The following is a 25,659-nucleotide window of genomic DNA, read 5'->3' on the forward strand; positions in this document are numbered from 1 at the left end:
GCCTAAAAATGTATCTTTTGGCCTTATGACTCTAAAGTTAGCAGTGTCTGATGCTGTAATGACTTTTAATGGTGGAAACTATGAAAGACTTCAGGTTCTCGAGAAGTTAGGAATAACATGTGGACAGAACGGAGCTACAGGACTGCAGAAACTGGTTGAGCTTCGCGTGCATGAAGCAGAGTTAGCTGCTCAGCAAATGACAAAAGAAGCAAGAAAGAAAAGGAGGAAGCAAGCACAGGGCAGTCGTGGCACTGAAGAAGACACAAGAGTATGGGCCAGGGTAATTCTAGTGCATAAAAGAGGCAGAGATGTAAGTCTGTAGAAGAATTTGTAATTAAAAAGTTTTAAACCTCAATGTCACTCAACTACATTTTTTCCAATAAATGAAGTGTTTTCTAAAAAAGCACTGATGGTAGAGACATGAAATTTTCATAGTATGCCAAGTGTGAGATTCAATACATATGGAACTAGAATAATTAAAATATCGAGTCTTCCCTCGGGCATAAGTGTGTGTGTCTGTCCTTAGGATAATTTAGGTTAAGTAGTGTGTAAGCTTAGGGACTGATGACCTTAGCAGTTAAGTCCCATAAGATTTCACACACATTTGAACATTTGAAATGCTTATTTAGTTTTTCAATCATCATTCAGAATACACTGGTTGACAATAATAGTGAAGCACCCAGAACGGGAACAGGAGACGAAGTCGAAACTTCACGGTTGGATAGGCTGTGCTGTGTTAGTTCAGTGATTACATTACCTGGTCACGTGTACAAAGAACTTGGCAGTATAAGCACATTTGTCAGTATAATGTCGCTCCATCTTTGGCCTTGATGCAACACCGATTCGGTGGGGGAGGGTGTCGTAAAGCCGTCGCATCCTGCCCTGTAGCAAGCTGGTCCACGGCTGTTGTAACTGTTCCATGATAAGACGGATACTGGTACTGGAATGGTAGTTGACGTCCGGCCTGGCTCCATACGTACACTATCCGGGACAGATGTAGGCATCTTATTAGCCAAAGGTGTAATTCAACGTCGTACGACGGTACATCGATACACGTGCATGTTTTCGATGAGAATTCTCCTATTGAAAGGTGGTACCACGATACTTCGACATTAGAGGTAACACGTGAGGTCGCGGAATATCCGTCGACGGCGAGCACGCCTAGCCCTCACGTCCCCAGTCAGTCCAACATCGGGTCACCGTCACATTCGAATGTCCCACAAATCTGGATACTGCACTACTCGACTAGCAGGTCAAATGGTGACCCAAAACCAGCCCCTTTAAGGGGAGTCAGAACGGAAATTTTTTTTCTTATTTTCGGATTTTTATCTCATTAAAAATTTGCAATTTTCTGAATAAAATTATATGTATATACAGGGTGTTACAAAAAGGTACGGCCAAACTTTCAGGAAACATTCCTCACACACCGTGTATACAGTAAAGTGTGTAGCGTCACCACGACAGACGGTTACCGAAGAGGATTCAGGCGATAAATAAAGAGAACGATTGTAGCAAAAGTCGCTTCAGAACTGAATGTCACTTTCGCGAACCCTGTCAGCATCAACACAACACGAAGGGAGCTCCATGAGCTGCGAATTGCAGGACGAGCTGGAAATGTACAATCACACATCAGTCATGAAAATGCCCATGACAGGAAAACTTAGTGCTGAAGTTATGAAACCTGGACTATGGAACAATAGAAGAACGTCATTTGGTTGGATGACTCCTGTATTACACAGTTCCCAATTTGTGGTCGAGTTTATGTCGGAGGAGTAAAGCATGGCAGGGGTTCGGTGATGATTCAGGCAATCACATCGTGGTATTCGATTAGCCCCGTGGCTCGTCGACAAGTTCGCAATACTGTCAAGCATTACGTGACCGTTCTGGCTGATCAGGTGCATCCCATGGTACATGGTTTTTGTCTAATGGTGTGTTTTGTTACAAGACGACAAGGTAGCTGTTCACAAAGTTCTGATCGTGCAGGACCAGTTTTGTGAACGCGGGGATGAGCCTCTGGCCTCTACAGTTACCAGATCATTCAACGTTTATGGAATGAGAAAAACATTCATGGCCTGTTTCATCCAATCCGAGACTATTCTGTATGGCAACGGTTTTCCTACACCTTATTAGGCACTGTAATATCTTATGTTCTTGGTGTTCCCATATTTTTGTCAACCCCCTGTACATCTCAATACAACATTTACCCTCCATCTGTACGGAGGTGGGTTACTCCTGGGCCGGAAGTTCCTCATTTATTCAGTGACTCCCTCCTTGTCGATGTCTCCACAGCTAGACTCCTGCAAAGCCATGTGTCGTATTTGTCATGGAACGGCGTCCATTTCGGTCTCTTGACGAGATGAGATCTTCACTGACGAGACTAAGCCAACTTTAATGTGTCTACGGCAAAGTAAGTGGTGCTTTCTCCCCTCGCCCCTCCTCCCCTACCATAAAATGCTTAACAGCACACTCTTTAGTGCTTGGAGCATTTTTATTCGACTTTTGCAGACGATAGTAAACAATCCAGTGGTTCACTGTTCAAACCTCACCAAGTCATGGGATTTCTTTCCTGTCGCTTATCGCTTCTTTCACTACGGTTGCGATTTACATATGTGAATAATGACAAGATACGCTGTGTCCCGAAGTCCACTTTAAAATGAAACTTCCCCAATTATTGAAAGGAAAGATAACCACCTCCAGTACGACCTTACCCAGTAACGCACTGTGGTCTTCAAATCTTGTTCTATGTCTCTTCTTTCACTCCGGCAAGCTACACTGAAAGTATAAATAGTATGTTAGTAGACTGTTCTTTCTCTTCCTTATGATGGTCTTAATTTTCTGGTCACCTTTAAATATCCGATTTTTTTCACTTTTAAGATATTAAAACGAAACTGAGATTTCAGATAAATGTCCTTGATGTAAATAGGTATCTGAATGAGCAACTGGTTGGCAGAAGTGCTATGCAACCTTTAGACTACAAAGCGTTGTTGTTAGCCAGAAATGTAATGAATAAATTGGATATATTACAACTATATGGTAGTTTATTTTGGGGGTAATGTACGACTGCGTCACGCAGTCAACTCCATGCAGTTACCATACCTCGATCCAATTAAGAACAAATATCTGCCTCCGAGATTTAAAGCGTCCACAATAAAGGCAGACGCTTCGCACTTCGACACACATCTGTCTGAAAGTGCTTCGATTCAATTCTCCAGCTTATTAGGCGATGACGAATGTTATAATCCCACAGCAGTTTTCACAGTATGCGTATTACTTATTACTCATTCCTAGGTCCTGGCTACAGCTGCCTACTTTCTCACAGTGATGTGCTGGAGTCCACTACAGAATACGACGAATTCCCTTCTGCGAATCAGAAAGTTGATATAGAAACATCTTCGTCTTGAAAGTAATGCTTCAATAATTCAGTATAGGAAGAACATGTTCTGCACCCATTGAGTTATGAAAAACGGAGCTCCATAATATAGTGGAAATCTTAATATCAAGCCTTGGAAAAGTAATCTTTCCAGAGCAAACATATTGTAGAACTGAAACGAATAGTAAAGGGATGTTCAAAAGATTGATGTTCAGCAAGTTACAAAAACATTTTATTAAAAACATAGTGTACAAAAAATAATTCATCAGTATATCTTTAAATCACAGAAAAAAGATGACTGTTCATAGGTTGCAGAAGTTCCACTTATAGGCAAATGGTGTTACTTATCCTCACCTATTGATGACTTGCAGGATGAGTCTGTTGAAATGTATGTCAACTGTGATTTTTTAACTCATTAGTATGTTCTGCTTTCAACAAAGCACTTAAAGCAATTAGATACATTCAAGGGATCTGAAAGCAACATCACAATCGATGTATCGGAGATCATGTTCTGCAGTAAACAACCAGCAGAACAGATGCGCAACAACATCCTATTTGCCTCTTTGAGGCAACAACAATTAAATGTTCTCAAAAAGTTTTAGTGAGTGTAATTGAACTACTGTCCAAGTTTATTTACACCTGAAATACTTCCAATATAACGTGTTCTTAACTGTCTAAAGTAACACTGTTATTGCCGTAAGCAAGGTAACCTTTTCAAGCAGTTCTGGGGCCTTACATTACAGGAATTATATGAAGAGACGCAAATGTCACGTTGAAGGCAATGTGAAGAATTAGCAACATATAATCTGGTGTGAATGATTTACTTGGTGCGATAACTGAATGCAGATTTTATAATTATTGCGTAATTTTAACATGGGTATGAAATATACATGCTCTAAATTTTATTTCATTACCGAAGCTGAAAATAAAGAACCGACTACACAAAGCGACAAAGCACTATTTTCTTCTCTGTAAAAGAGCTTGCAAGGATGCTGCGCAAAGCCAACGTCCTGGTTTCTGTTTTAGCCTTGCTGCGAAGCCTTGTCCTGTGTTTTGTGTGTAGCATTTGTTTTCGCTGTTAAAGTATGATGCGATATCACAATGAAACAAATCGCTATTTACAGGGTGGGACACAGTGGCGAGGACTGGTTTCCGTAGTTAAATGACTCCACGCAGCATGACACAGTAGTGTTTCTTTTTGCCGACCAGAATCAGCAACTTCATCTTAATACTTTCTTTTGAACCATCACATGTTTTCCTCGCGTTGCCTACGTCAAGCGAGAAGTCTCCTTGAGTAGGTCAGCTTTTGTTTTAGGTCAAAGCGGAAGCGCAGCTTTATAACCAGCGTCTAACATTGAATTGTATCCCGTAACGGATCCTCAAGCAGATATGTGTTAGAACTCCTAGAACCCCTACTTGACGTGTATCACAGAAAAAGACGAGAAAGCCATTTCTGCGACTATTACGCCAAAGATAATGAGCAATAAAATGTAACTGGCTGCTTACAGTCACGGTTAACATACCGGTAAGCTATTAATCATAAACTTTACAGTATCTCACCTGAACCAATGAAATTGTACACAAGATAACAATCGTCTTAGACAGAATACCACCATCCTCTTGGCTAATGTATCAAGATGTTGCAGGACATCAAGACTACAGCCTTTAAATTGCTCGATAGTTGTGCGTGAACGAAAATAACCTATAGTAACATCGCTATTAAAATATACGTAGTTCGATATACAGTATCATTCTACGAATCTCGTGTATCCCGTGCCTCTTACTGCTTTCTGTGTCTGCGAAAAACCTAACCATCCTCCTGATATCCCTAAGTGCCACCACTAAACAAGTCAGAAATGTCAAGCGCCCTGTTCTGAAGAAATATGTGCTTCATTTCCCAGTGGATTACTGTTTGTAGAGGACGTATAGAGTGCCATTAACGTCAGTGGAGGAGCGCGAACAATCTAAATTAGACACATCTCAACATTTTCGGAAACGCTGTGCAGTGTTATTTAAGGCTGTAATACTCATTAATTCATACTCAAAGTACGAAGGAGCGGAAACGCTTAATTTCATCTTCGCTGTAGTACATCATGATCCGTTTCTGTTATTAACTTCCAGGAGAAATTTGTCTTTCAGTTGCACCACAACTTCTCGAAGTTGGCACATCTCTTCTTGGTAGTTCCTCCAGAGCTGTGGAAACAGTTCAGGATCTGCGTCGAACTCCAAGCCAGGAACCGCCCTTGATAGCGAGGAAGATGCTGTCAGGTTTGATCTCGAGGGGCACCGGTGTCTTGGAGACCAACTGGAAACTGAAGCGGGAGAGGAAGTACACCAACAGCACCTTCATCTCCATCATCGCGAACCTCTGGCCTGCAACAACAGAACTTCCATAAGAAATGCAATCATCAGTTTACTCTTTTCTCTACAGTTCTGTTTTTCTTTGTTGCATTTGAAGCTCCACTGACAGAAAAAGAATGGTTCTTGAACTAATTTCGAACTTGGTTAAAGAAATGATGTAACTGGTAAAGTAAAGTGGGCTAAAATGTGAGATCTTCGTAAAGAATCGGTGGGAAATTTTATTTTACTGTAAGAGCTAAAATTGTATGTTACTGCATCGATGGATTTGCTTTATGGTCGTCATCATCGAAGCTGTTAGCACCTTTTGTGCAGTTGTAACCGTGACTAGCAACAGAACAGGATTTTTTCAAGAGCTTAGGGACCCCATTCCTTAGAATAGTGCCGAAATATACATTACAGAGTTGAAAGAGAAATGAAGATGTTAGACAAGGACTAAAGATATTCAGTCTGATTGAGGAGATAATGAAATACTGGGACGAAAAACAGTAACGTGTAACACGATTTTGCGCAAATAGAATTTCAAAGACGCTGTTGAACTGCAAGCCAAAATACACAGTGAGGATAGCCTGGGAGAGATGGTTGAACCAAGACTTTCAAATGCGGAACAAACGGGAAAACGTTTAATAATTCATGCTGGTGATGTGCCTATTTCTTACAGGTGATTTTTTTGAAGAAGTTCCTGGGTGCATTACGCGTTACCTCTCTCGTCACTTGAGGATATCAGCGTACGTCAAACATTGCCGGCCATGGCTTTTTCGTAGTACAAGGATTGTAGTGTGGGAAAGTACAAAGTTGCATAGGCGCACCGACAACCAGATCTTTGAAATGCTACACTCACAGGTCAACGTCATTCACACCGTCCTAATTTCCGTTGTGACAGGGGTTCATTCGTCCATGACTTCATTGTGATTGATGACAGTGTACGACAATAGCGCAGATGGTGGAACTCTTGCAAGAAGAGGCTATCCAGCGAATGGACTGGCCTGCCCATCCCACCAACCTAAATCCCATCGAGCACGTGTTTGATGCTTTGGGGAGGGGTACTGCAGTCGGCCCACAGGCGCCAACGACCGTCCAGCAGACGCCAACCACCCTGGTGCAGGAGTGCAGCGTCCCACCACGAGAACTCCCCATCAACCTTGTCGTCAGCGTGGGAGCATCTTGTAGAGAATGTATTCCCGTCCATGGTGTTCACACACCCATGGCCCATGGCTTGTAATATCCAGGCGACCATCACGAGTCGCGGTGACTACGGCGTGATTGCTATGTTAATTGGAACTGACAAATCACGCGAAGTTACTTTCGTCTTTAAATTATGCGCACCACTGTAGTTGTGAATATAATGAACAACGGAGTTCTTCCTTGTCAAAAGAACAGAACAGAAAGCAACGTAACACGAGAAAATGAGGATAAATACTTACCAATGCAGATGCGAGGTCCAGATCCAAATGGGCAGTACGTGAAGGGTTTGATGAGGTGTTTGTTCTCTGGGCTGAAGCGTTCCGGGTCGAAACGCTCCGGTTCCGTATAGTATTTCGGGTCGAAATGGATGGCGCGGATGGGTAGCCATATGACGTCTCCAGGTCGGAGGTCGATTCCCGGGCAGGTCTCAGTCGCCGGCAGTCGGTAGGGCCGCACACACTGTCGGTCCAAAGCAGAGAGCGGTGGGTACATGCGCAGGGTCTCTGTGAACAGTGTGACAGCGAAGGGTGAGTGGTCCCACGGGCAGTTAGTGATCTGAAACGAAAAAAAATACTGGTGGGACACTAGCTGAGATATTTGTGTTTGTTCACTTTGGGTATCTTACTGTAGCGGCTAGTATTCAGACCTTCGGATATATGTGAATGCTTAATATTGTGGCTAGCGCAGGACTTGGATGTAGACACACACTCTCTGGGAGCATAGCGCGACTGAACTAGCCACGTACCCTTCAGGAATTGAGTCACAGTACCAACCTGTCACTGAGGTCAGTCGCGGAGGACATACGTCTGGGATTGGATGTCAGTGAGATAAACATTTTCAAATAGTGACAAATATATACACTTAGTGATCAAAAGTATCCGCACACCTGGCTGAAAATGAGTTACAAGTTCGTGGCGTCCTTCATCGGTAATACTGGAATTCAGTATGGTGTTGGCCCACTCTTAACCTTGATCACAGCTTCCACTCTCGTAGGCATACGTTCAATCAGGTGCTGGAAAGTTTCTTGGGGAATGGCTGCCCATTCTTCACGGAGAGCTGCACTCACGAGAGATATCGATGTCGGTCGGTGACACCTGGCACGAAGTCGGCTTTGCAAAACATCTCAAAGGTGTTATAAGATTCAGGTGAGAACTCTGTGCAGCCCAGTCCATTACAGGGATGTTATTGTCGTGTAACCACTCCGCCACAGGTCGTGAATTATGAACAGGTGCTCGATGCGCTTGAAAGATGCAGTCGCCATCCCCGAATTTCTCTTCAACAGTGGGAAGGTAGAAGGTGCTTAATACACCAATGTAGACCCCTGGTGTGATAGTTCCACGCAAAACAACAAGGGGTGCAAGCCCCCTCCATGAAAAACACGACAACAACCGTAAAACCACCGCCTCCGAATTTTACTGTTGGCACAACACACGCTGGCAGATGACGTTCACCGGGCATTTGTCATACCCACACCTTGCCATCGGATCGCCACATTGTGTACCGTGATTCGTCACACCGCACAACATTTTTCCACAATTTAGTCGTCCAATGTTTACGCTCCTTACACCAAGCGAGGCGTCGTTTGGCATTTACCGGCGTGATGCGTAGCTTATGAGCAGCCGCTCGACCACGAAATCCAAGTTTTCTCACATTCCCCCTAACTGTCGTAGTACTTGCAGTGGATGCTGATGCAGGTTGGTGTAATGGTCTGAATGGATGACTGCCTATTACAAATTACGTCCCACTTCAAATCTCTGTGATCTTAGTCAGTCAACAGACGAGGTCGGCCTGTACGCTTTTGTGCTGTACGTGTCCCTTTATGTTTCCACTTTCCTGTCACATCGGAAACAGTGTACCTAGGAATGTTTAGGAGTGTGGAAATTTCTCGTAAAAGGCTGTGACACAAGTGACTCCCAATCACCTGACCACGTTCGAAGTCCGTGAGTTCCACGGAGCGCCCCATTCTGCTCTCTCACGATGTATGAAAAACGTATGTTTATGGTTGTGTCCGGGTACTTTTGAGTACACAGTGTATGTATCTTGTAAACTTTATGAATTTATTAATGTAAAACTGTATACAAGAGTATGTATAGGGATAATGAGTAGTAAATGTTGTAAGAGTTTTGTAATAGCTATTTCCAAAGAGATTTTCTGTAGGGAAATAATTCCAGTGTAACATAACCAAAGAGCATGCAAAAGTCAGAGGTTAGCTTGCGTGGCAGCGCGTCTGTTGTTGTCTAAACCTTGAAGAGAGAGGCAGCTACGAAGTTACGTTGATTCTGGGGCTGAGATTGCTCCCCGTAATGCACTGGAGAGACTGGCAAGTATCTGTGCTGGACTACTGGAGAATTCAAGTCGCTCCTGCTGTGCCATGATTTATAGTGAGCGTGTTGTAGTAAAATATGCATTTCCTTCGTTACGAGAGACCTTCTACAAGGAGAAGTTAACTAATTTTAATTTTAATGGGATCGCGGGCTCTCTAGTGAATACGACATGCAAACGGTTAAAACACGATGACACATAGATCAAAGTTCACGCGATTCACAGGCAGGTGGCGAACACAACTTTTCTGCCTTATGTTTCCTCGATGACTGTGGCGTCAGGAAAGGCACTGGGCCTCAAAGGTGAATACTAAGATCAAATTTACCAAATCGTGGAGAAGCGAACCTCGCACTAGACACGATAAACGCTAGGGAAAAGCAAAACAGATTGCAGACTTACTAGCACTAGTACAAAAAGTATTCACTAAGATGTTTTATAAAAATTTAATTTTGTGCATGGGAATTTCTTCCTGTGGACTAGGCACAATATCTCCATTGCGATCCCACCTGGAATTCCACATCAAACCTTTGCTGCTGTAAGCAAAGACGTGGCACAAAGATCCGTGGTAGGCACAGGCTCAAGGCCGCCTGTCACAAGAGAAGCCAGAGACACACCGACAAGTAACGTGCCGCCAGCGCCGTTTCGACAGCAAGAACTTAGGCCGCTCCACTGACCTGAGGCCTCACCGACTCAGTCCAGTTTGGCATCTGGCATTCACTCGCAGAGCGGCCTTGCTTCTTAACAGGCTACGACAGTGCATGGCGACCAGATTAGTGCAACATCAAGATTATGGATATTGTCTGCGAGAGGACTGTTACTGATCAGCTTGTAACACGAACATGGACTCTATTCATGTTAACGATCAACTTCATGTAAATAAAGAAACGTATTAATCCACACATGCATTTGTGTTGTAGAAAGAGGATACCGGCCACCCACAACAACGTCCTCTCCCTTGCTCCCTGCGGTACAAGACTGTACAGTGGCGACGAGGATGGGATACTTAAGTGGCGGCGAGGGCTCTACAGTGGCAACGAGGATAATTCAGTAGCGATCGAAATTAACCGAATTGGTCGAAGATTTTGCTTGCTTCTCTTGTGCTTTAGCTTGCAGGGGTGATCGTATTCAAGTGTTTCTATTGCTCATTTTTTTGTTGCATTCTTACTTGTATTCCATGAGGGGAGCCGCAGAAGTAATCAAATTTATCTTTTCAGAGGCTTTGCTTGCTTTTTTTGCTTCGACGTATTTGTGTAAACCATGAATTCCCTACCCCCTCTACCCCGTGCCCCCACGCATCAGACACAGACGGCCAATGTGATGGAGCTAACACAAGTTTTTCATTTTTAGAACCAACAAATTACTACATTACTGACGAGGGTACAACAACTACTCGCTGCACAAGCTGAGTCGGCCGCACAACCACAACGGCCCAACCAACCAGCCCAACAATGTCTCCGACCAGCATACCAACGTTCTGGCAGTTTAAGGACTCAGAAGAGGAATGGATTGAATACCTGACTCACTTCATTGTCATGTTCGTCGTGTGTGTTCAAGGTACTGTAAAGTTACAATACTTCCTTTCACTTATGGGATCCCCAGTGTTCGGATTAATACAAAAACTGTTCCCAGCCGTGTCTACCGACGAACGCAGCTCTTACTTGCTGCATTAACTCAATACTGCGACCAGCAAGTCCAAGTAGCTGCAGCTAGATATCAGTTCTTTCGCTTGCAGAGAAATCCGGAACAGACGTACCGCTAGTGGTACTCAGAATTAACGTGCATGACTAGGAAGTGTGAATTTAAGTGTAGTTGTGGCAACTTTTACGATGGTATAATGATCCGTGATGTGTCCCAGACAGCAGAATACGGGAACAGATCTTAAAGTTCTCTGATCCATCACTTCCCGAAGTATTGCAAATCTTACAGTAATAGGATTCGGGTGCCATTACGGCCGGTAAGTCTGACGAGGCCGCCATTTGTCGGTTCGAGTCGGCCCTTGTTCGCGACCGCCCCAAGCAGCCACAACAACGAGGGCGTACACAGCCCCGAGAACAGCCACGTAGAAGTGTAAACAGGCCTGTGAACTTAGTGAAATCTTGCCCTAGATATTTTGTTCCCCATAAAAGACAGGATTGTCCATCACGTAACGCAACATGTTACAAGTGTGGAGAAACAGATCGTGTCCAAGCAATTTGTTTGCAACGGCACAAAAACGCCAATTTTACCCGCTCCCAGAAAAAACAGGCTGGTGCACATGCAATGAACGCTGTGTTTTCAAAACCTACAACAGGTTCCGACAAAAGCAAGATTAAGGTTGTGCCCCCTCCTCGTCCTATTGCTGTGCAACGATGTTCTAACGAACTGTTTGTCTCATTACTAATTGCTGGCCGTCATGTGACCTTTCAGCTAGAAACAGCTGCTTCAGTAACTTTGCTTACCGTACAAACAGTAAGGCACACCACACCTTTCGAAATCTAGCAAGCACCTCAGTGCTTACAACGGACAGAAAATTCCAGTGCTTGGACAAGATAGTTTGCCTGCCACTTACAGATCTCAGACTAGGATGGTGAATTTTACTGCGTTGAAATCAAGAGACAGTGACAACATGTTCTGTTTAGATGCCTTCGATTTGTTTGCCCTTAGCATACAAGACAATCTACTTTCAGTGACTGCATTTACTCCAAAATTCAGCGTAACTAGCTTGCTTAAAGAACTTTCTCAACTATTTTCAGAAGGAATGGGAAAAGCTAATGACATTGTAGCGCATCCTACATTGAATGACAATGCACAGCCTAAGTCTTTCCAGGCCATCCCCGTTCCAATTGCTTTAAGAGACAAGTAGCCAGTGAATTGAAAGAATTGCAAGATTATGGTGTAACTGCTCCCATTCGAGCTAGCCAATGGGCAAGTTCTCTAGTTTGGTTGCCTAAGCCTTCTGGTCGCATTCGCATTTGTGTTGACTTCAAGTCTACAGTCAACCCAGAAACAAATTGACACTTACGCATTACCTCGTCCTGAGGTACTCATGGACGGGCTTGGTGAAGGCGTTACTTTTGTAAGATATATTTGCGTGATGCCTACTTGCAAATTCCATTGGATGAAGAATCACAGAAAGTGTTTATTGTAAATTCACACTTAGGAGTGTTCAAGTATTTGCGTTTGCCATTCGGCAGTGCTTTCGCACCCGCCATTTTCCAGCGTTACTTGCTACAGCTGACTGCAAAAGTGCCATTTTGTTCAAACTCTCTCTCTCTCTCTCGAACCCGGGCCCCCTGGCGCGGCACTCAGCTATCGGGGCGGACGCCATTTTGTTCAGACTACCTTGACGATATTGTCGTCTCAGGTAGTACACCAGAGGAACACACTGGGAATTTGCGGAACCTTTTTCGAGTGTCGTCTCGAAAAGTATGACACTTTTCACTCTGAACTACAGTGCTTAGATCATGTGATAAAGTCGCACGGAGTGGCCGCGCGGCTTAGGGCGCCATGTCACGGATTGTGCGGCCCCTCCCGCCGGAGGTTCGAGTCCTCCCTCGGCATTGGGTGTTTGTGTTGCTCTCAGCGTAAGTTAGTTTACGTTAGTGTAAGTAGTGTGCAAGTGTAGGGAACGATGAACTCAGCAGTCTGGTCCCATAGGAATTCACACACGCGCACACATGTGACAAACAATCAGGGTGTGCACCCCATCCAATCTCATTTGCTTGCAATCCGTGACCTGTCTGTTCCTCGCAATGTGTCTGAACTGCAGTCAGTACTAGGCAAGATGACATACTACATTCGGTTCACACCCAATGCTGCACAGATCGCCGACCCATTGCGTCGGGAAAATGTGTCTTCCGTGTGGGCCAAAGAGTGCCAAGAAGCATTTCAGAAATTCAAAAATGCCTTGCTTAGTGACTGTTGTTTAGTGCAATTTGACCTGCAAAGCTAGCAGTTTTGTAAGTGGACGCTTCTTCCTACGGAATTAGCGCTGTGCTTTCGCACAGAGTTGGTGCACAAGACAGACCCATTGCTTTTGCCTCAAAGTTGTTAGCTCAGTGCAATTACTGTGAAACAGAAAAAAGAGGCTCTCGCTATTGTTTATGGTGTGACCAAATTCCATCACTATTTGTGTGGTCACAAGTTATTTTTAGCGACAAAAATGGCTCTCAGCACTATGGGACTTAACATCTGAGGTCATCAGTCCCCTAGAACTTAGAGCTATTTAAACCTAAGTAACCTAAAGACATCACACACCTCCATGCCCAAAGCAGGATTCTAACCTGCGACCGTAGCGGTCGCGCGGCTCCAGACTGAGGCACCTAGAACCGCTCGGCCACAACGGCCTGCCTTTTAGTGACAGATCACAACCCTTTTCGTCATTGTTTCATCGATAAAAGCCGTTTCCTACACGCAGTGCTCAATAAGTGCAACGTAGGGCTTTCTTGCTTTCACAGCATCAGTATGAAATTTTGTACAGACCTACGCCAAAGCATGCCAAAGCACACACCCTATCTCGCCTTCCGATTGTCCCACACTCTGATTTCGATGCATCTGCCGCCTCTTGTTGCCAAATCGATGCGCAGGACTCTGAATTGCTGGACTCTTTTCCCTGGCACTACAGAAGAATTGCACAGGCCGTGGAAGCAGACACAGATCTCAAGATTTTGTTGCATTACATTCGCACGTCTTGGAGTCGTGCATTGAAGATTATCTAGAATTCAATTCTGCGTCGGAATTTTGCACGTCAGCATAACCTTTCAGTTCAACATCGTGTGATTTTAGTTCAAAAGGACAGTGGACCATCGTGTGTACTTATTCCCAATGCGCTGCGAAAGGATGTATTGCGATTGTTCCACCAAGGACACGGGGAATTGTTCGCACCAAACAAATAACGCTACGGCTCCGAACTTGGCAGGGTACGGACGCCCATTTTGAACAGATGACACTACAGTGTCCCGCATGCGCGGAAAACCAATCCGCTCCGCCACAGACATTTGCAGCTTGGCGTGAGACTCAATCCCCGCGGCAAGGAGTGTACAATGACTTTGCAGGACCATTTTGGAACACTCGTTGGCTCATATTGGTAGACTCTTTTAGCAATTTCCCATTTGCCGTGCCTATGGCTTCTACCACATTACGGACCACAATTCAAGCGTTGACCTATACATTTTGCATAGAAGGTTTGACAGAAGTACTCCACAGTTCTTTCACTTGATTTTGAACTGTGCCGGCCGCTGCGGACGAGCAGTTCTGGGCGCTTCAGTCCGGAATCGCGCTGCTGCTACGGTAGCAGGTTCGAATCCCGCCTCGGACATGGATGTGTGTGATATCCTTAGGTCAGTTAGGTTTAAGTAGTTCTAAGTCTAGGGGACTGATGACCTCAGATGTTAAGTCCCACAGTCATTTTGATTTTGAACAGTTTTGTGAACGAAATGGCATTGGTCATCTAACAAGTGCTCCGTTTCACGCCCACTCAGTGGAGAAGCAGAACGCTTTGTACGCACTTTCAAACAACAGACGGTCGAGCTTCGCACCACCCACACTCAGGAACAGCCGCTGGAACTCCCTCACGCCTGCTGTCGCTCCCGCCCACGAGGCGGACCGTCACCGGCGGCGCCGCCATCCGACGCTGCTACCCTTGCTACACCCACAGCAGCGTCTGGTGCTGCCAATGGTCCGCGAGTATCGTTTTGCGCCGAGCGATCCGGTTCTTTTCAAGGTCTACGGCAACCGTGGGCGCTGGGAAAGAGACGTGATCCAGGAACGCACTGCCTCTTTCATGTACTAGATTGCAGGTCCAGATGGTTTGCCGCGCCGCCACCAGAACCAGATTGGTGCGCGTCATTTGCCCCGTGGTTCTGCTGCTCTTCTCCTCCCAGATTGGCGGCCTCACGGGACCGCGCGGCCTCTGCAGCAGCCCGCTGGTGACACCGAGGCAGCCCAGCAGGAGCAGATTCTATACAGACCCGAACCCCCATGTATGAAACAGGCTCAGAGTCTCAGTTCTTTGTTAACGGTTTAATGTGTTAAATATTTGACGTTAATCATCCAACGCCTTTGTGGTTGAAGACGCAAACCTTAATTATGTTCGTTTCATTAGCTTCGGATTAATTACCCACAGAAACAATTAAAACCAAAACTGTTTAAAGTTTGTTGAAAGGGGCTAAATTCTCTCATTATCAAACACTGGAAGACTATAGTGTGTATAATTTGTGTTGCATTATACGAAAAGTTAGTTTTTCACGAATGTCAATTTTCATGACGACATATGTCCATGATGGACAACGTCTGAACTACTCATCATTGGTTTCCCTCCTACATGACGAAAGACGTCATGTGCTTTAATGGAGTAACACAGTAAACCCTTCCAGTTACGAACGTACCTATTTCTCGTAACCATTGTTGTGGTCGGACGAAACTGATATGTGATGTCATAAGTACAAGAGACACTGGCGACATGGTCCTTTTCTTAGTTTATGGGTACCTTGAAGCGGGCTCCTTATCAAAACTGTACCTCTAGAGCCCTGTATAGGAGTTTTCAAACAGTATGTAGATACGTTGAAGACAATCCACGTCGGCTTTCGTCCTATTGGTCCTCCTCCAGAGGTCGTACCCTTTCGGACTCGTGACAGGGTCGCGTGGCGGCGCGCACGATCGACCGAGCGAATGTTCGGAGTGAGGGGCAGTGGCAGCGTGTGGCTGGAAGTGGACACGAGAGGCGACCTTGGCGGCGAATACTGTCGCGATGGAAAAGTGCTCTCGGGTCGGCGCTCGCTGCATTGAGCGTGTTTTGGGATGGACTGCGTGGCGGAGAAGTTTGGCGGTCGTCAGCTGATACGTATTGTTGGGACGTCCTCGTGAGGTGCCAGCAGGCAACTGCAGAAGGTCAGCACCGTAGACACGGTGTCGAAGTCGGCGAAGAAGAATATCATCGCCTGGGCTGCCGCATTCTCGTCGGTGATCTACATTTCCGATACTGTTGGACACAGACGTAAACTGACGGTATGAGGTGAAATCATTGTATTTACGTCATTCGTTGGAGACATATTTTCTTCTCTCCGTGTTGCAAGTGTGATGTACCTGAGACAGATTACGGTTTGATTCTCAATCACGAAACTCTTTCTACAATTTATCTTGTTGTTCGCCGCTACGAAACTTGTTGTGCCATTTTGACTGTAGTAATACGTATTGGTGTCCAATGGCGTCAATATTCTGGTTTACCGTTGAAACCTTAAGGTTTACTGTATATAATTTCTTAATCTTAGTGTTTAGTCTGTTTCAGAAAGCACTGTGTATCACACAATCGATGCACCAATGTATGGTCAGTCAGTCAGATCGTCCTGCGTCTATCAAGGACGTTTAATTGTTGTAACTCTAATGTATCGTTTTACGCCTTTCCTTGAAGTAATCTTGTATCAGTGTGATTTTAGTTGCTTGTTTTAAATGCCAGGGGTTTGAGTGTGATTCGCTTTCTGCTTGGAGGCAGAGACAACTTGTTTAACGTGTTTTGAAGCTAATATGATGTTGTTTTATCTAATATTATTCTAAGTGGACTACTTTGCGTTCGTTAGGGCAGGACTATTTATTTAAGGAGTTTAAATCGTAGCCGACCCACTCCCATGTCCTGAAAGTAGCGCTTTAACACACCCGGCTATCCATGCACATCACTGTCAAACCCTACAATGCAGACTGATCGTATGGGACTCCCTTGTGTAGCTGCTTTAACCGTTATTACAGTTTGGATAAACATAATCAATGTTTCTTCCTTTAAGTAACGTACGTAGAACACGAAACAGCACCAATATAAAAACAGCCAGTGAAAGAGCGTACTCCCGACAATGCAGTCGGTACCCATTCCAGTGAGGAGGGTTCCAGCTTACCAGAGAGCACCATGTCGAGGTACTGGCAGCCCGTGACCTGCTCGTAGCTGGGCTGCCCCCCGCTCTTCTGCATCAGCTCGTCCACCTCCCTCTGCAGCCGCTGTTGGACGTCCTCGTGAGCCGCCAGCAGGTAGCTGCAGAAGGTCAACACCGTAGACACGGTGTCGAAGCCGGCGAAGAAGAATATCATCGCCTGGGCTGCCACATCTTCGTCGGTGAGGCCTGCCATCATGCAGAGAAGGTAAGCACTATTCTAAAGAACACATAAATTGTGAAAAAACAGAAATTTCTGCTCTGCCGGTATCTGGATTACCTAGTTGTACCGAGAGTGGCAGCAAAACGCTAATGTAAAGGGGCAAAAAACCGGTAAGTGCGAGTAGAATTCGCGGACCGAGCGTCCCGTACACAACTATGTATACAGGGTGGTCCACTGATCGTGACCGGGCCAAGTATCTCACGAAATAAGCGTCAAACGAAAAAACTACAAAGATCGAAACTCGTCTAGCTTGAAGGGGGAAACCAGATGGCGCTACGGTTGGCCCGCTAGATGGCGCTGCCATAGGTCAGACTGATATAAATTGCGTTTTTTTGAAATAGGAACCCCCATTTTTATTACATATTCGTGTGGTACGTAAAGAGATATGAATGTTTTAGTTGGACCACTTTTTTTGCTTTGTGGTAGTTGCCGCTGTAATAGTCACAAACGTATAAGTACGTGGTATCACGTAACATTCTGCCAGTGCGGACGGTATTTGCTTCGTGATACATTACCTGTGTTAAAATGGACCGTTTACCAATTGCGGAAAAGGTCGATATCATGGTGATGTATTGCTATTGAGATCAAAATGCCCAACGGGCGTGTGCTATGTATGCTGCCCGGTATCCTGGACGACATCATCCAAGTGTCCGGACCGTTCTCCGGATACTTACGTTATTTAAGGAAACAGGAACTGTTCAGCCACATGTGAAACGTCAACGACGACCTGCAACAAATGATGATGAGCAAGTAGGTGTTTTAGCTGCCGTCGCGCGAGAATCTGGAATGTCAAAAATGTCGGTGTTGAGAATGCTACATCAACATCGATTGCACCCGTACCGTATTTCTGTGCATCAGGAATTGTATGGCGACGACTTTGAACGTCGTGTACAGTTCTGCCACTGGGCACAAGAGAAATGACGGTACGATAGCAGATTTTTTGCAAGCGTTCTAAGCTCTGAGTACTATGGGACTTAAGCAAGCGTTCTATTTTTGCCAACAGCGGTAACGTAGACCGGCATAATATGCACTATTGGGCAACGGAAAATCCACGATGGCTGCGACAAGTGGAACATCAGCGGCTTTACAGAAGCTCTCCTGCGAACAGTATATTGTAGAGACATAGCTTAGCCACAGCATGGGGGATGTTTCCAGAATGAGATTTTCACTCTGCAGCGGAGTAGGTAGGAGACTAGACGAGGCACTGGCAGAAGTAAAGCTGTGAGGACGAGCTGTGAGTCGTGTTTGGGTAGTTGAGATGGTAGAGCACTTGCCCGCGAAAGGCAAAGGTCCCGAGTTCGAGTCTCGGTCCGGCACACAGTTTTAATCTGTCAGGAATTTTCATATCAGCGCACACTCCACTGCAGAGTGAAAATTCATTCATTGCGACGTCTCCTACAGACGACAGTTGAAAATTAGATGGGCTGATAAGGTAAGAAATGAGGAGTCTCTCGGCAGAATCGGTGAGCACTACATTACATGGAAAACACTGAAGAGCGGCAGGGAGAGGATGATAGGACGTCCGAGACACCAGGAAGTAACTTCCACAGTACTAGAGGGAGCTGTAGAGGGTAAAAGCTGGAGAGGAAGCAAGAGAGTGGACCACATGCAGCAAATAATTGAGGGCGTGGATTGCAGCAGCTACTCTCAGATGGAGAGGTTGGAACAGGAGAGGAATCCGTTGCCGGCCGCATCAGACCAGTCGAAAGAACGACGACTCAGAAAAAACTCATTTTAACTCTCTCCATCGTCAGAAGAAAAATGAACTTAGTAGATGCAACGTCTCGCGTGGGGATAGTACCTCCAAGACGTGAGTTTACAGTTAGTGATGGCACGGGGCAGTACTATTCCTGACGCGATACACTGCATCTGTTGCTGTAATTTCGATCCTGATACGAAACTTTGCCTAAACCACTTCCCGTTCTTACGAGAAAGCTAATTAAGGTCGTAAAGAACTGCAGCCAATGCATTAGAATACTGCGTTAGTAACTAATGCGGAAAATGAAAAGTCACCAGTGAGCAGACTTACGCCTGGCCTTGTGTCCAGCCGTCCCGTCCTTCTCTCCTTCTTCCGCCGCCAGTTCGCCGCGTCGTGCCTGCATCAGCAGGTGGAGCATGTCGGGTCGAACTATTCCCTGCTTCTCTCTCGTCTCAATCGTCTCCCACACGACAGTTTTAAAGTACTCTATCGCCTTCGTACTGACGAACGGTATGCCCAGCAACTGTCGCGAACAGGAAAAGTAAAACAATCGTTAAAACAGAGGTTACGATTATTCAGAGAAATTAGAAAAACTCTTTAATTTCGTGTGCTGTACTCACGACCATGAGCGACGGGAACAGCATATAGCCAATAGCAGCAGTCACGCGGATGTTGGTCAGCTCCCGGCCCATGCAGTAGAATAGGTTCTCTGGGTCCGACAGTGAGTCCACTTTGACACCAAATGCTGACGTCGCTATCACGTCGTTGGTAATGCGAGTGAAAAAGTCCTTCGTCTCCACTGTCAGAACGTCATCCTTACTGGAAGAAGCTGAAAGAAAACGATGTACAAGAAAATCTTTGTACTCAGTTCTCTTCAAATTTCAGGTTTTGGTTTGATTGGAAGAGTACAACAACGGAAACTCTCCAGTGTCCAACAGTAGCATCTGTTTCTAGTTTACATAACGCATGTTGCTTCAGAATTATGAGCGACTGCAATGGGACCTTTGAGATACGCAATATATACCAACATATAGAAGGAGGTATGATTTATGTACTTACTTAAAGCTAAATAAATGATTCAACAACCTGTTGAAATTTCCCCGGAACGTTTCTCTAAGGTAGTTGACAGGTATGTTAAAATGAATGAAGAAGAATATTCTGTAACGGGTTAATTTCTCTTTCTCTGTAATGTGCCTTAATCCGTCGATGTGTGTGGACCCTGGGCAAAGTCGACATTGCCAACTATCCTCGGGGTCTATTTGAATCTTGTTGAGAAATGACAGTGGAAATGAACTGCCCTCTCCTCCCAGAAAATGAAGATCGTTAATACGTTTACGTGCGTTTTTTTCACAATAACTTTAATTGCAAATATTAGTACGTGCCCCTCCATGTGCTATATAAGTAAGAAATTCAGTAATTATTCTTTTGTTTCGGGAGATTTCTACAAAACGTCCTTGCAAAAACAGTGTTAGAAACAATATCCGACTGTTTTTGCCCTAAAATTCTTCTGGGTTCTTTACCTAAACATGTTTCGATATGTTCAAGGTCATCTTTACTTCGTATCTGAATACATATTTGAATAACAACAGGAATGCTTTTATCTGAAAACTAAGTCTTACTGTTATTACTATTTCTATTGGAGTTTTAACTAATTTCAAAACTTCAGATGTGAAATTAAGATTCACTGATGCTAGCACTGGGATGGTGAAACATGTTTGGAACTAAGGATCAAGAAAGTATTTAGACTTTTGCAAAAGTAGGTGTCCTCCATTCCTGTAACTGAAAACTGACGATGTTTGACGGTGGACGAAGGATGAAATATTGCCAGGGCCATGACCAAGGGAACACTGGAGCGAAAGTCGTGTTGGAAGTTTTTCAGAACTTCTTACTGGTAAGGCAGCTGACAATTCATGAGAACGGTTTCAGAGAACAACAAAACGAAATATGCTCAGAAACTTACAAAGAATGGTACATACAGATGAAAGAATACTTCGTAGCAGAAATAAATGAAGGGCAGCTTCAACTATCGGAAAAAATGAAAAGAAAAGTAACAAGTTTTACAAAGGCGGTATACTTTCTCTTGGAATTTTGGATAAACATATAAAAAGTGCATCGCACCTTCTAATATCTCGCTTCGAGTATAACATGTTACGAAACCGCTGTTTCTTTTCGATACATCAACTTCTCGAAAGCTTTGTCTTTACATCCTGATCCATTTACGATCACGTTAGCAATACTGTGTAGAGAAGAAGTAGAAAGAAATGTTCAAAAATTGTATTCAGCAGTGGTGGCAATCTGATATTAAATTTTAATCTAAATGGAGTAATCAGTCTTAGACTGTCAATATTCGACTAAAATACGTATGATATCTAAAGAATGTTGCCGAAATGTACCGAAGTTCAAAAAGTGAAAGCAGTGTTTTCAAAATATAAGTGCCCATTGCTCACCTTTGTATACAGCAGTTTCTTTCCATAGATAGTCGACCATCTGCTGTCCGATTTCAGTCATCAACACGAACATGTTTTTCATCTTCATTGAAGTGAATGCTGGGCTCAGTGTAGTCCGTACATCATGCCACTCTTTTCCTAAGGAAAGGCGTAAATAAAATTATTTTACTATTATTCTTATTCATAAGGCAGATACATATTATGCGTAGGTAGTGTAGCTGTTTATGTGCTGGTGAAGTCTACATTCTTGCCAGGCAGATTTCCTCCCTTTCCCTCCCCATCCTCATTCCCCATATTATGTCATCAATGACATCAAGCATAGTAACAAGATTTTCCCCCTTCCCAACATTTCTGACACACATAATTTATCCTATGTGTAAAATGGCCGGAAATTGAAAAGTTGTTGGGACACTCAAAATAGTCACTGAGTTTCCCCACTCCTATGATTTCACTGAGGAAGCATGATGCTTGTCCTCAGTGTAAATTGGTGGTAAATTAGAACACTCAATATTGGCATATGTCCTACTTGTTTAAAATCTAAGATGCTAGGCCAGCTGATACCGCTGCAGTTCTATGACGACACAATCCAAGTAGGCGGACCTGGGGACACTGGTGCAGCCTGCATGGTTGTCAGACTTCCCAGCTCACTGGCGCCGCCAACATGCCTTCCAGGTCCCTTGTGGTAAGTACACAGTCTATTCCTAAGTTTAAGTGTTGCCAAGACTGTTCTGACTATGCGCAGAAGTTTCGTTTGGAAACCCTTACACGTCCTCCATAGTCCTGATCTCTCCTGATGCATTTCCATATTTTTGGAGCCCTGAAGAGAGACATTTGTGGCCATCGATTGGTTTCAGACGAAGAGGAGGGGCATTCCTGGACACAATCATGGTTCTATAGGCAGTCAAAAATACTTTTGCATGCAGTCACTGATCACCTTGTTTCATAGTGGGCTAAATCTATTAACAGTTACGGTGATTGCTTTTGAAATAATAAACAGTTAACTTTCTTCCATCTGCCTTGTTTTAATTTGGCAGTCCATAAACATATGCAACACAACAGCAAAAAATTTACATCTCACGTACAGGAGAAATCAAGACTCCTCGCAAGTGCACACTGATGCTTTTACAGTATGTACGTGTGTGTGATTTTGAAATACGAACTTCTAGTGACACATGTAAAACCACAGGCCACAGCACTTTCAGAAGAAAATTATGTCACTAGTCGAAATATCGCACCTAAGATCGCAGTTTGTAGCCTGACAGAAGTGACTTGCATGTCTTGTACCCAGGAGCTCTCTGGATAATTCTAGACAAGTCTAACTACATACAAGACGAATGAGCGCAAACGTTGCAGGTTTGGGATCAGAGATAAATCGTAGAGCAGTATACCCATTCGGAAATGTTGCAGAGGATATGTTTTGAGTTAACTGTGGGGCATAGAGATGGGATGTTTCAACAGGATTTATAAATCTTTACTATTGAATGCAGATATGCTTCCTTTATCAAGGTGCTTGTGTAGGAAGTTTTTAGCTGGTTAAGGCTATGGATGGTCATAATGGAGAAGTCTGCTGTTACCACCTACACTGCACTCCCCATGTACGCTTACGATCGTCGCCAGATCGAAAGTCCATCCAGAGGTATCTGGCATCACGTGTTTACACACTACTGCTGTATAGTGCGAGTGTACAGCTGACGTCCGATAATATGTTGTGCTATAATCAGACGATCAAAACCCATTTCAAAATGATAAAAGCCAGGTACCTCTATGGAGTAAAATGTGGCAATTAACTCTAAATAGCGAAAAGTGTGAAGTCATTCACATGAGAACTAAAAGGAATCAGCTAAATTTCACATGCACGATAAACCACACAAATCTAAAGGTTGTAAACTCAACTAAATACTTCGGGATAACAATATGAATTACTTAATTTGGAATGGCCGCAAAGATAATGTTGTGGAGAAAGCAAATCAAAGACTGCGAGTTATTGAGAGAACACTTGGAATATGTAATAGGTGTACTGAAGAGACTGCTTAGACTACACTTGTCCACCCCCTAATGGAGTACTGATGTGCGATGTGGGATGCACATCAGATAGGATTGACGGAGGATATCTAAATGGTTCAAAGAAGGGCAGCTCGTTTTATATTATCGACAAATAAGGGAGAGAGTGCCATGGAGATGGTACACGAATTGGGGTGGCAGTCATTAAAGCAAAGGCAGTTCTTCATTGCCACAGGAGCTTCTCATCAAATTTCAATCACGAACTTCCTCCACACAGTTTGAAAATGTTTTACTGGCTCCCACCTACTTAGGGAGAAACGGTCATAATATAATGACATCAGAGCTCACACGGAAATATTTTAGTGTTCGTTTTTCCGGCGGACTGTTCAAGAGCGGAACGATAGAAAAGTAGCTTAAACGTGGTTCGATGAACCCTCTGCCAGGTATTTAATTGTGAATTGTTGAGTAATCATGTAGATGTTCAGATCATATGAGTTTGATGACCAAGACATCGACATGAATGCTCCTCGAGGCACGTGTAAGAGGTCACTCAGATATGATCATATTTTGTTCGCACGGGCCGAGGGTAGGCAAATAATCTAGAGGAGCTGTGCTAGAAATCTCGTAACGGGTGAGTATGTTCCCATTGCCGTGGGATGGCCCTCAGTTAAATGTTTTTACCACCCTCGGTAGCTGAATGTCAGCGTGACGGATTGTCATTCCTCTGGGCCCGTGTTCGATTCCCGGCCCGGTTGGGGAATTTTCTCCGCCCAGTGACTGGGTGTTGTGCTGCCCTCACCATCATCCTATCATCGTCATCGACTGCAGGTCGCCGAAGTGCCGTCAAATTGAAAGACCGGCACCCGGCGAATGGTCTGACCGACGGGGGGCCCTAGCCATACTATTAAATAAATAAATACCAGGACGTGATTACAACATTCATGTCTACCAAGCCAGCCAATGGATTGCACTGTGGGTCAGATCATTATGATAGTGTGTAAATGATATTTCAGTTACTGAATCTATATTGAGATTAGACGTGAGTAGATGTGTGTGACAAATGTGGTGACTGCCTCTTATTGTGCTTGAAGATAATATATTATCTTACTTAGTGCAAACTTACATGACCTTATTTCCTGAAAATGCCCTATCCCTTGATTATAATATTACAAGGCACTGAAATTCGACTGAAACAGCACCCACAGCAGTTAAAACCGATCATTTGTTATCTATTGGGGGTAACAGTCATTAAAATAAAAGATTAGGCTATTAGGTGAATTCATCAGTAACAATTTTATTTTAATCGGCAGTGTTCGACACTCTAGCACGATTTGAGCCTGATACACAGTCAGCTGTAATTGTGTGTGACAACGTGCTATTATAGTTCTGAAAGACATATAGTGGAGTAGTTTGTAGTGTAGTAGTAACTGCTGTAGCACCATAGTCATTCCATACACTCCAATAGTGAACTCAGTAAGGTAGTAGCAGCATACTCATATTATAGACTCAAGTAGGTTCCCAACTAGCTATAGTAATAGTAATAGAAGTAGCAGTAGCAGTAGCTGTTGTTGTTGTTATACTTTGCCTTGCATGGGCATGTGCTCTACCGGCTGAGCTACCTGAACACAGCTCACGACTCGTTCTCAAGGCTTTACTTGTGTCCTACCTTCCAAACTTCACAGCATTTGTCCTGCGAACCTTGCAGGATAAGCACTCCTGGGCGAAATCATAGTACGGAAATATGGCTTAGCCACAGCTCTGGTAATATTTCCAGAATGAATTTTCGCTCTGCGGTGAAGTGTGCACTGATATGAAAATTCTTGAACATTAAACCTCTGTGCCATTCTGGGATACTAACCCGGGACCTTTGCCTGTCATGGACAAATGCCCTAGCAACTGAGCTACCAAAGCCCAACTCATCACCCGCTCTCACAGTTCTGCTTTCGTCACTTGCCCCAAAACGCAAAGGTCCCGCATTAGAGTTCCATTGTGGCACACAGTTTTAATCTACCGGAAAGCACACTCCCGTACAGAGTGAATATTCGCTCTGCAGAGACCCTCCAGGAAGTGGCTTAGTCATATCTCCAAAATATCCTTTCTTCCTTAAGTGCAAGTCAGGCAAATTTCACAGGAAAACTTCTGTGGAGATTGGAAGGTAG

General features: G+C 44.3%; 1 protein-coding gene across 1 annotated transcript in view; it reads right to left on the reverse strand.

The window, feature by feature from the left end:
* Window positions 1-3,580: 3,580 nt before the first annotated feature.
* LOC126235659 (cytochrome P450 9e2-like) overlaps window positions 3,581-25,659 on the reverse strand; it is a 48,087-nt gene continuing 26,008 nt past the window's right edge. Inside the window, exons 3-8 of the mRNA XM_049944379.1 lie at window positions 21,500-21,637; window positions 19,673-19,881; window positions 19,383-19,575; window positions 17,098-17,319; window positions 7,153-7,416; window positions 3,581-5,743 (exon numbers count right to left, since the gene is read on the reverse strand). Coding sequence (XP_049800336.1) covers window positions 5,577-5,743; window positions 7,153-7,416; window positions 17,098-17,319; window positions 19,383-19,575; window positions 19,673-19,881; window positions 21,500-21,637 — 1,193 coding nt within the window. The 3' untranslated portion in view covers window positions 3,581-5,576. The remainder of the gene's footprint in view (window positions 5,744-7,152; window positions 7,417-17,097; window positions 17,320-19,382; window positions 19,576-19,672; window positions 19,882-21,499; window positions 21,638-25,659) is intronic.

The sequence above is a fragment of the Schistocerca nitens genome, chromosome 2 (genome assembly GCF_023898315.1).
Source record: "Schistocerca nitens isolate TAMUIC-IGC-003100 chromosome 2, iqSchNite1.1, whole genome shotgun sequence".
NCBI classification, from domain to species: domain Eukaryota; kingdom Metazoa; phylum Arthropoda; class Insecta; order Orthoptera; family Acrididae; genus Schistocerca; species Schistocerca nitens.